Consider the following 11,694-nt stretch of genomic DNA (forward strand, 5'->3'; position numbering starts at 1 on the left):
GGGGATCTTGGGTGGGGGGCTCTGTCGGGGCTGTTGGTTAGATCAAGTTGGTGGGCGGTGGCTGCCATCAAGCCTCTATCCTTGCTGATTTTCTTGCTAGTTCTATGAATATTCAAAATAGGGTATCACACTCTTTATAATTATTGAATTATTTCTTTTTTCAAGTCTGTCAGCTTTTCTTCTGTCTTTGGGGCTCTGTAGTCAGATATGTGTATATACGTTTACAGTTATTGCATCTTCAGGATGTGCCCGTCCTCTGTTGTTATGACATTTCTGGAAAGAGTTGTTGTCCTCGAGTCAGTTTTGTCTGATATTAATGTAGCTACTCCAGCTCTGATTTCTGTTTATATGCATATTTTTTCTGTCCTTTTACTTACAGCCTCCTTGCATCTTTGAATTTCTTTGAATATTGTTTTCCTCCCATGCTTGCCCTCCTTCCTCCTTTGGGGCTCCCGCCTCATCCCTGTCTGTACACTTGGTGGTGTTTTGCTGGGCCTCTGAGGCCCTGGGCATTTTTCTTCAATTTTTATTTCTCTGTTCTTCAGACTATTTTTTTTTTAAGAGTTATTCATTTGTTTTAGAGAGAAAGGAGAGCATGCGTGCACATGCACGTGAGCAGGGGGAGGGCAGAAGGAGAGAGAATCCTCAAGCAGACCCCCTGCTGAGCAGGGAGCCTACCATGAGGCTCCATCCCATGACCCTGAGATCACAGTCTGAGCCAGTGTCAAGAGTTGGATGCCCAGGCACGCCCCCAGACTAATTTCTGTTGATCCATCCTTGTGTTTACTGCTGCTTTATTCTGCTGTCTCAGGTCTGCAGGTGTTGGAGAGCTGTAAGGGAGTTTCCATTTCAGTCATTGTTCTTTTCAACTCCAGAATTTCTCGTTGGGGTTTTTCTCTTGTATAGTTTTTAATTCTTACTGCAATTATCTTTGAGTCGTTGTCACCCTATTTTCCTGTATTTCTTTAAATGTGGTTTTCCTAAATTCTTTTTATATACTCAAGATGGCAGCTTTGAGGTCTTGTATGCTAAACCCACTTTTGGGCCCACTCCGCTTCTTTTGGCTGCTTTTTTCCCCCTGAGTGTGGGTCATACATCCCTATTTCTTGCAAAATGTCTCATAATTTTTTGCTGAAAATTGATCATTTTATTTTTTTAATTTTTAAATATTTTTTTTAGCTTCAGGGGTAGAATTTAGTGATTCATCAATCTCCTATAACACCCAGTGCTCATTCCACGAAGCGCCCTCCTTAATGTCCATCACCCAGTTACCCCAATCCACCCCCTCCTCTCTAGAACCCTCAGTTTGTTTCTTAGAGTTCAGCGTCTCTTATGGTTTGCCTCCCTGTCTGATTTCATCTTGTTTTATTTTTCCCTCCCTTCCCCTATGTTCATCTGTTTTGTTTCTTAAATTCCATATGTAAGTAAAATCATATGGTATTTGTCTTTCTCTGATTGACTTATTTTGCTCAGCATAATATCCTCTAGTTCCGTCCATGTCTTTGCAAATGGCAAGACTTCATTCTTTTTGATGGCTGCATAATATTCCATTGTATATCTTGTGTGTGTGTGTGTGTGTGTGTGTGTGTGTGTGTGTGTATACCACTTCTTTATTCATCTGTCAGTGGACATCTTGGCTCTTTCCATAGTTTGGCTATTGTAGACATTGCTGCTATAAACATTGGGGTGCAGGTGCCCCTTCGAATCACTATGTATGTATCCTTTGGAGAAATAGTGCAATTTCTGAGTAGTAGGGTAGCTCTATTTTTAACTTTTTGAGGAACCTCCATGCTGTTTTCCAGAGTGGCTGCACCAGCTTGCATTCCCACCAACAGTGTAGGAAGGTTCCCCTTTCTCTGCAACCCTGCCAACATCTGTCGTTCCCTGACTTGTTAATTTTAGCCATTCTGACTGGTGTGAGGTGGTATCTCATTGTAGCTTTGATTCGTGTTTCCCTGATGCCAAGTGATGTGGAGATTTTTTCATGTGTCTTTTGGCCATTTGGATGTCCTATTTGCAGAAATGTCAGTTCATGTCTCCTGCCCATTTCTTAGATGATGTAGCGTAGTAGTGTAGGGTACTGATCCCCGTATGGGATTCTGCAGGATTCTGCAGAGTAGGTTTCCCACCATCTTGTGAGGCCACTAATGCCTGGGTTTTGTTTTTGTTTCAATTCTCCTTTTTATTTTCAGCCTGGCTTACTAGGGGTTGTCCTTGTGCGTGCATTGCTTAGTGCTCAGCCAGTGATTAGTCAGATGTTGTACTTAAGTACTTAAGCCTTTAAGCTTCTGCCCTCTGCTGGGAGATGTATGTGTAGTTTGGGGAATGCAGCCAAAGTTCAGACAATTTTGAACTCTTTCTGGCTTTTCCCAGGGCTTTCCTGTGCGTGTGCGCTGCCTCCCAGTCATCCAGGGCTGTGTGGCTGGCTCAGGGACGTCGTGGGTCTTGTCCGCATGTGTGTGCGGCCTTCTAGTTGCCCAGGGAATGTATGGAGGGCCTCCCTGGCCCTCTGGTACTCTCATTCCCAAGACCTCTCTCTTGGGCTTCTAGATTGTCTCTTGGTCTGCTCTGGCCCCAAGCAGGACCGTGACCTAAGGCTAGCAGAGCTGTGGGCTTTCTCCATTTATTTCCTAGCAGGTTTACTATTTTTACTGACAGTGCTGCCAGACAGGAGGGTTTTTCACCCTCTACGCCTAATCAAGTAAGCTCAGTCTGGCAGTGACAATGCTGGTTTCCATGGCCAGTCAGTCTGGCTCTGTTAGCACTGGGGTCTTAGACTGAGCTGCTGGGTGGTAGGAGTAGCTAGCCCCAGGCAGGAAATCCACCCCAGACTCCACTCTTTTTACCTGAATTCAGTGGTTCTTTGTGAAGGAATGCTTCTCAACTTACTTGCTTTTGGTGAATTTCAAATGTTTGGGGGTTTGTGGGTTTTTGGACAACATTTTCTAGTTGTTTGGGGGGCAAGAAGATTTCCATACTTCTTTATTCTGTCATGTTAGAAGGCTCTGTCTCTCCGTGCCTTTTTAAGCTTGTGGCATTTCCAACTTGACACAGGTGTCTAAGAGTAGATGACATAACATAGCGTGTTTCATTCAGTGAGGCAGCTGTGTGTGGGACGGGGCAGCATCGCTCGCTGTGAAGGTGCGGGGAGAACGGAGTTGGTTTTCTGTATCGCCTCGCTCCGTTCTTCTGTTTTTGAGTGGACAGTGTATTAAAATGTTCTCTGGTCATAACTACATAAATCTTGACCTTTTAAAAACTTACTGCAGCTATAATTCTGGATTTAAGTCTTTTTTTTAGGGTACCTGGGTGGCTCAGTCGTTAAGCATCTGCCTCTGACTCAGGTCATGATCCCGGGGTCCTGGGATCGAGCCCCACATCGGGCTCCCGGCTGTGCAGGAGGTCTGCTTCTCCGTCTCCCTCTGCCCCTCCCCCTGCTCTTGCACTCACTTGCTCTCTCACAAAAATAAATAAATCTTTTTTTAATCATAGTGTTTTCAGTTACTGACATGTAATTAAGATGATTTAATTCTTTTTTTTTTTTTTAATTTTAGTTTGTTCTGTCAGTTGAAACCAAGACAGAGAGTTGTCCCTAGGTGGCATGAAAAGCCATACGAATGGAATCAGGTGAGTGAGAAATAGTGCCGTGGGGACAGCCTGCTGCCAGGAGTGATGGGCTTGGCAGGTGCACATTTACATTTACATGCAAAGTTATAAAAACTGAGTAAAATTTTACTTGAGGGGAAGGAACTAAGGGAGGGGCTTCTAGCTTTAATTCTAGAGCCAAGGGTGTCTTTGTAAATAAACCAGCTACAGTTGAAGTGCGAAGGTGCTCCTGGAGGTGCTGTTTTCCCATCCTGAGTCCAAAGGAAACTTTCCTTCTCTTGTGTGCACCTTGACACCAATGTCCCTCTTCAGAGCCCTCAGGACCCAACCCTGGAGCCAGCTTCTTGTGTGCGTGGAGCTTAGCCCAGGTGACAGGAGGGGCACAAGCCACCTTTCCTGCAGACTCTGTTGGGGTGTTCAAGCTAATAGGACTTAATTTGAAAGAACTTTATTTTGAGGTTGATGTGTTTTAGAAAATGTACACATGTTTAAAAGCCTATAACGAAGCTGTAGTTCATGTGTACACAGGAAGGGGTGTGTGTGCGAGCTTCAGGTAGAGGTCACTGGATTATTAAAGGTGAGTTGTCAGACGCACAGTAGTGAGTGCTGGAAGAGAAGGGAAGCATTCTGGAAGTACGTCTGGAAACTAAAAGACTACTTTCTCCCGTCTTACACGTCTCTGTCTATGTGTCTGATTGTAGTTACTCAGTTTACTTATTTTAGTTGATGTCCGGAAGGGTCCATTTTCTAGAAAGGTCTGACTGGTCCTTTTGTCTGCCCCCTCAGGTTGATCCAAAGCTGGTCATGGAGCAGGCTGACCGGGAGAGCAGCCGAGGAAAGAACACCTTTCTCTACCAGCTCCACAAACTGATTGTTCTCAGCACTTAGGTGTGCTGGAGGTTGTAACCCAGTCCCTCCCGAGGAGCCGAGACCCGGCACGCAGACAGGTGGATTAAAGGCTCCATATGCAGACTGACTGCTGTCTGTATCTGAACGTTACGGTCTTTGCCCGCTGCATCCGAAAGGTCTTCTCCATCCCTCTTCCTCTTCCTGTGTGGGTGGTGGCTGGAGAGTGGTGTTTCTGTTCAAGTGGGAAGGATTGGAAAGTCTAGGCTATCTAGAAACAGAAAATCACTGTGTTAAAGATTCTGGGAAAAACTGCTGAAAGAAGACTTCGTTTGGAAAAAGAGCTGTGTTTTGCTTTAAATCTATTAAGGTAAATATAAATAGCTGAACATGTAAGGTTCCGGTATGTGCTAGTATGTTCTTTTTGTTACAGTGATTTAATCCTGGGATGTAGGGGAACCAAGATCCCCAAACCTCAGTTTACCACAAAGGAGAGCTGTGTGTTTCTCAAAACCATGTGGCACTTTCTATTTTTCTGTGAGGGAAAATATTTAATTTTGGTAAAACTAACTTCAGTTTTGTATATTTCATATTTTTACCTACGTTATAGTTCTAAGTCTAAATTTTGGAAATCAGATTACCTGGCAACTAGTATATTTATGTTAAAGCAATAAAAGCGTTAGACTAAGTTTCTGTTTCTGACAGTTTTTAGTCAGAGGAGATTAAAATATAAAATGTATTTCATTCTAAAACCTCAGACTTTAGAAAACTGATAAATGGGAGTGAACGCCCCCGTGAGAGCAGAGTCCTGTGGGTCAGGGTTGCACGAGAACAGCAGTGACCGTGAAGCCTGCAGGAAGACGCCCTTGCTGGCTCATGCGGGTGTTGGGGCGCTGGTGTGAGGGTCTGCACGGGGCGAGCAAGAGCGAAGCGGTCCGCCTCAGCCAGCGGGTTCCAGCTGGGCAGTTTGAAGCTGGAAAATCGGAGAAGCATGTGTATTTGGGGGCCATGGAGTGGTGACCAAGAGCTCGTGTGGAGGGACTGGGAAACTGGCAGTCTGGGGAGGTCCTGTAAACTGGGGGCTCAGCCAGTGCTCCGTTGGGCCTTGTGGGTCCACAGGGCCGACGGTCAGCAAGCCCGCTGGGGCGCCAGCACTGTGTGTGTGTCACTGTGTTGCTGTCATGACCTTCTGGGCACCGTCGCCCATGTCTCACTTGTGTCCCCATTCTTGCTGAGTTCTGAGCCACAGCGGTCCAGGTGGGGCATCCTGGGAATGCGCTCCCCAGCTGTGGGCAGGAGGTGGGTACCGTGCTAGCAGCACAACCCTTTGCGATGCCTGAGAGCTTGAAGGTCAGCCTTCCACCTGTCTTTTGCAGGATATCTCACCTGGCTGCTTGTTCTTCACTTTTCCAGGGTCCAAGGTGGGCGCCATGGTGATCCAGGTGGGGTCCCTGTGTTTTCTGCTTGTTTGTGTTCCAAAGTTACATGAGTGGTGAAAAAATTAAATAGTACTGAAAGGCTTGCTTAAAAAAAAAAATCCAGCTCCTTTGTTTCTCTGGTTCTAATCCTTAAAGAAAATCATTCTCTTTTTTTTTGTCCAGAGTTGCCTCCATCTTGCTAAGTATTGTATTAAGTAATTCCTGCTTCTTCCCGATTTCCACCGTAGTCATTATTGCTGCTGGAACGGGTAAAGGCAGAGCTCTTTACATCACCCTGTACCTGACCCCGTCGCCCACGCAGCCACACCCTCGTTGTGGTGCCCTTGTTCTTTACAGCGGCCACTTCGTAAGTACTACGTGCAAAACCGAGTCGCACACTAGATCGCTTCTCTTCCCCACGTGGCTTGAAGTTAAACGGTAATTGCCTTGCTGTTCATGTGCACGCTTTTCTGGTCCCGTGGTGTTTTTAAAGTTTTTATTTTAATTCCAGTTAGTTAACGTACAGTGTAATATCAGATTCAGGTGTAAAATACACTGATCCAACACTTCCATACATGGCCTGGTGCTCATCCCAACAAGTGCGCTCCTTAATCCCCATCACCTGTTTCCCCCATTCCCCACCCACCTCCCCCGGTGCAATCAGTTTGTTCTCTGTGGTAAAGAGTCTGTTTCCTGGCTTGTCTCTCTCTCTCGTCCTCCCTTTGCTCATTTGTTTCTTAAATGCCACGTATGAGTGAGATCATACAGTGTTTGTCTTTCTCTGACTTCACTTAGCATAATACTCTCTAGATCCATTCATGTTGCAAATGGCAAGACTTCATTCTTTTTTGTGGCTGAGTAATATTCTATTATATATATAGACCACATCTTCTTTATTCAGTTGGTAGACACCTGAGCTGCTTCCATATCTTGGCTACTGTAGATAATGCTGTTAGAAACATAGGGGTGCATGTATCCCTTTGAATTAGTGTTTTTGTATTTTTGGGATGAATGCCCAGTAGTGTGATTACTGGATTTAGGGTAGTTCTGTTTTTTTTTTTTTTTTTTTTTTAGGACAGTTCTATTTTTATTTTATTTCTTTTAAAGATTTTATTTGTCAGAGAGAAAGGGAGAGAGAGAGAGAGAGCAAGCACAAGCAGGGGGAGTGGCAGGGAGAGGGAGAAGCAGGCTCCCCGCATAGCAAAGAGCCTGATGCGGGGCTTGATCCCAGGACGCTGGGATCGTGACCTGAGGCGAAGGCAGCCGCTTAACCAACTGAGCCACTCAGACATCCCAGACCTATTTTTAACTTACTGAGGACATTCCATACTGTTTTCCAGAGTGGCTGCACCAGCTTGCATTCCCACCAACAGTGTAGGAGGGCTCCCCTTTCTCCACATCCCCGCCAACATCTGTCGTTTCCTGACTTGTTAATTTTAGCCATTCTGACTGCTGTGAGGTGGTATCTCATTGTGGTTTGCATTGGCATTTCCCTGATGATGAGTGATGTTGAACATCTTCTCGTGTCTGTTGGCCATCTAGGTCTTCTTTGGAAAAGTGTTCATGTCTTCTGCCCATTTCTTTTTTTAAAGATTTTATTTGACACAGTGAGAGAGGGAACACAAGCAGGGGGAATGGAAGAGAGGGAAGCAGGCTTCCCGCCAAGCAGGGAGCCCAATGCAGGGCTTGAGCCCAGGACCCTGAGATCATGACCTGAGCCGAAGGCAGACGCTTAACGACTGAGCCACCCAGGCGCTCCTCTTCTGCCCATTTCTTAACTAGGTTATTTTTTGGGGGTTTGAGTTTGATAAGTTCTTTATAGATTTTGGATACTAGTCCTTTTTTTTTAAGATTGAGAGAATCTTTTTTTTTTTTTTTAAAGATTTGTTTATTTGAGAGAGAGAATGAGTTAGAGCATGAGGAGGGGAGGGTCAGAGGGAGAAGCAGACTCCCTGCTGAACAGGGAGCCTGATGTGGGACTCAGTCCCGGGACTCCAGGATCATGACCTGAGCCGAAGGCATTCGCTCAACCAACAGAGCCACCCAGGCGCCCTGGATACTAGTCCTTTATCTGATACGTCATTTGCAAATATCTTCTCTCTGAGGGTTTTGAGCGAGACGGTACCATGCCTCGATTGGCTGAGAGAGGGTGAGCCCTCTGCAGCCGAGGCCCAGGGGGACACTGGCACCGATGCTGGGCTGTGTGCCAGTGGGAGAACAGACACCAGCGGGGTCAGATTCGAGAAAGCCCAGAGAAGACCGTTCTCAGGGCCACCAGAGCTGTGGGCCAAATTGTGCCCTCTCAAAAGCTATGTCCGTGTCCTAACCCCCCGAATCTCCTGTAAATGTGACCTTAATTGGGAAATAAGGTGTGGTTTTCCTTTGAAGCCCCTTTGAAGGTATGGTTAGGTTAAGGATCTTGAGATGGGATCATCATCCTGGATTTAGGGTGGGCCCTAAAGCCAGTGGCGTGTGTTCTTAGAAGAGACACACAGAGGAGACGGTAGAAGCTATGTGAGGACAGAGGCAGAGACTGGAGGGATGTGTCCTGCAGACACCTTGATTTCAGCCCCATGGCTTCTAGAACCCAGAGAGAATATATTTCTGTTATTTTATAAGCCCTGGTGTATGGGGCTTTGTTACGGCGGCCCTAGAAGCTAATCCAGTTTTCCAGAGATTGTCTCTTTGTCATACGGATGCAGGCTTAGTCTGTTTTCCTGGGTGTTTGCACAGCGAGGATGCTGATCTATACCTCAGTGTTTCCACTTAATATTTGTTGTGGATCATATTTCCAGAACTCTACACATGCTTTTTAACTGCTTCATGGTATATATAGTTTTATGGCTGTCTCATCATTAATTTTGTAACGTCACAGTGGACATTTGGATAGTTTCTACTCTTGCTGTTTTATATAGTGTTGGCAGTGAATATCCTTGTACATTTACATAACAAATTCCTAAAGTAAGAATTGCTGGGTTAAAGGGCATTTAGTAAAGAATTCAGTTAGTAGAGGCACCTGGGTGGCTCAGTCATTGAGCGTCTGCCTTCGGCTCAGGTCATGATCACAGGGGTCCTGGGATCGAGCCTGGCATCGGGCTCCCTGCTCTGCAGGGAGCCTGCTTCTCCCTCTGCCCCTCCCCCTGCTTTGTTCTCTCTCTCTCTTTCAGATAAATAAATAAAACGAAAAAAAGAATTCAGTTAGTAGTAGTTAGCAACATTCAGATGTTGCCACGCTGCCTTCTGTCCAGTTGGTACCAGTGCACATGTACTCCCACTAGCGACATGGGGGTGCTCCTGTTCCCCATACCCGCCCTGCCACAGTGTAATGGCAGGAGATACCATTTCTGTCAGGTTAGTCATTTTACTTTGAATGTATCTTTATGAGTGAGGCCAACATCTTTATACACCAGGGCCATTGGTTTTTCCTATCACTGGGACTGTTTGTATCTTTAGCCAAGCTTTCTTTGTGTTAGATGTCATGTTTTTGTAGTGAGGAAGTCATCTCTTTGTGATACCAGTTACTAGTATTTTCCCATTTGTCGTTTGACTTTATCATGTTTTCCTTTTACCGTGTGAAATCTAGCCTTTCATTTTTATGTAGTCAAATGTATGAATCTTCTTTGTCTTCTAAAAAGACCCACGTTTTGAGTCTATTGGAAATATCCCCCCATGCTTGCTTCTAGTGCCCTGATGGTTTCATTTTGTAAATTAACTTTATTGAGGTAAAATTTACATACAACAAACTGCACCCATTTTAAGTGTGCAGTTTGACTTTTGACAGTTGTCCACATGCATTAGACCACCGTCAGAATTCAGGTAATGAGCATTTCCATCACCCCCAGAAGTTCCCTTGGACTTCCTCCTCTGTAGATAGTTCCCCACTCCCGCTGCTGCCCATGGCCACCACCGAACTGCCTTCTGTCGCTAGAGAACTGGGTCTCTCACTGTTGCCCTTTTGGGCCAGATGGCTCTTCGCCATGATCACACAGGAGGTCATCATGTGCTTTTTCAGCAACACCTCTGGCCTCTACCTACCAGATGTAAGTAATAACCCCTCCAGTTGTGACAGCAGAAGTGTCTCTGGACATCGCCACACTGGTTGAGAACCACCGCTATGGAACACATTTCCCCTTTCTAGAATTTCACGTGAGGGGCTTGTACAGGCTTTCTTCCATGTGTCCGGATGTCTTCACACAGCATGTTTTTGAGATTCAGACCTTGTATGTTGTATTGATCCATTTACCTCTTGATGGTTATCTGGGTTGTTTTCAGGTTTGGGTTAATTATGAATAAAGTGGCGATGAATGTTTGTGTATTAATTTCTGTGAGGACACATACTTTATTCCTCTAGGGTAAATACTTAGGGTCACATGGTAAATATACAATTAATCTTTAAAAGAAGTTTCTCGAGTTTTCCGGACTGGCTGCACCAGTCTGCGTGTCTGCCTGCAGTGTATGGGCCTTTCCATTGCCCCACGCTCCCCCAGTGCTTGGGCCTGCAGCCTTTCAGGTTTAGTCTTTGAAATGGTGGGTAGTAGTGTCCCATCGTGATTTTAATTGTGTTCCTCTGAGGAATACTGATGTTGAGCATCTTTTTTTTTAAAGATTATTTGAGAGAGAGCAGGAGCAGGGGGCGGGGCAGAGGGAGAGGGGGACAATCTTAAGCAGGTTCTGAGAGTGCGTGAACCCAATGCGGGGCTCGATCCCACGACCCTGAGATCATGATCTGAGCCGAAACCAAGAGTCAGACTTTTAACTTACTGAGCCACCCAGGTGCCCTGGTGTTGAGCATTTTTTGTGTGACTGTTATTTGCATTTCTTGTGAAGTATCTGTTCCAGATATTTCCCCATTTTTAATTTGTTTAATTGCCTCTAACCTTGCACTGTTTGTGTTCTTTCCTGCTGCACCAAGAAACATTTGCCTGTTGCGGCCAGCTTATGTTGAAGTTGACAGTTAGGCTCTGACACTGGGGTCTGCTGGCAGGACCTGTGTCCTGGCTCACTGGGGAACCATGGTTCTGTGGACTTCCTTTGGTCTCCCAGGCATGTTCATATTGCTGCTGTGGTATAGGGGGGCAAGTTGAGTTGAATGAGTTTGTTAGATACTCTGGGTACAAATTCTTTGTCAGCGATGTACGTTTTGTATGTATTTTTTCCAATCTGGCTTGCCTTTACATTTTCTAATGGTGTATGTTGAACCGTAAAATTTTTTCATTTTAATACTTAATTTAGTCATTTTTCTTTTATGGTGAAGTCCATAGTGCAATAATATGTTTAAGGAAATCATGTCAGACCTTAAAAATACTTTATTGCTAAAAAATGCTAACTGTCATCTGAGCTTTTAGCAAGTCGTAAACACTGATCAGTACGTCACCATAACACATACAGTATAATGGAAAAGTTTGAAATATTGTTAGAATTCCTAACATGCGACACAGACACAAAGTGAGCAGATGCTGTTGGAGAAATGGTGCTCACAGATGTGCTGGAGGCAAGGGTGCTGCGAACCTTCAGTTTGTAGAAAACACAGTATCTGCAAAGTACAGGAAAGCAAAGCACAATAAAATGAGGTGTGCCTGTATTGTGGGATTTTCCAGCTGTTTTTCTGTTACTGATTTCTGTCTATTGATTCTACTGTGGTCCGAGAGCATATTTTGTGTGATTTCTATTAAATGTGTTAAGGTGTGTCTTGTGTCTCAGAATATAGTCTATCCTGGTGAATGTTCCATGTGAGCTTGAAAAGAACGTGTATTGTGCTGTTGTTGGGTGAAGTGGCCTGGAAATGTCCGTGAGATCCAGTTGACCGGTGGTGCTGTATCCTTGC

At 45.1% G+C, this 11,694-nt stretch overlaps 1 protein-coding gene across 3 annotated transcripts in view; it reads left to right on the forward strand.

The window, feature by feature from the left end:
• Positions 1 to 5,135, forward strand: part of TDRD9 (tudor domain containing 9) — a 114,889-nt gene extending 109,754 nt beyond the window's left edge. For all 3 annotated transcript variants that reach the window (XM_025869259.2, XM_073895949.1, XM_073895947.1), the window contains 2 exons: positions 3,555 to 3,627; positions 4,393 to 5,135. In XM_025869259.2, the coding sequence (XP_025725044.1) occupies positions 3,555 to 3,627; positions 4,393 to 4,494 (175 nt within the window). In that variant the 3' untranslated portion in view covers positions 4,495 to 5,135. The remainder of the gene's footprint in view (positions 1 to 3,554; positions 3,628 to 4,392) is intronic.
• Positions 5,136 to 11,694: the final 6,559 nt, after the last annotated feature.

The sequence above is a fragment of the Callorhinus ursinus genome, unplaced genomic scaffold (assembly GCF_003265705.2).
Source record: "Callorhinus ursinus isolate GAN/ISIS: 27379988/994484 unplaced genomic scaffold, GSC_fseal_2.0 scaffold8, whole genome shotgun sequence".
In the NCBI taxonomy this organism is placed as follows: domain Eukaryota; kingdom Metazoa; phylum Chordata; class Mammalia; order Carnivora; family Otariidae; genus Callorhinus; species Callorhinus ursinus.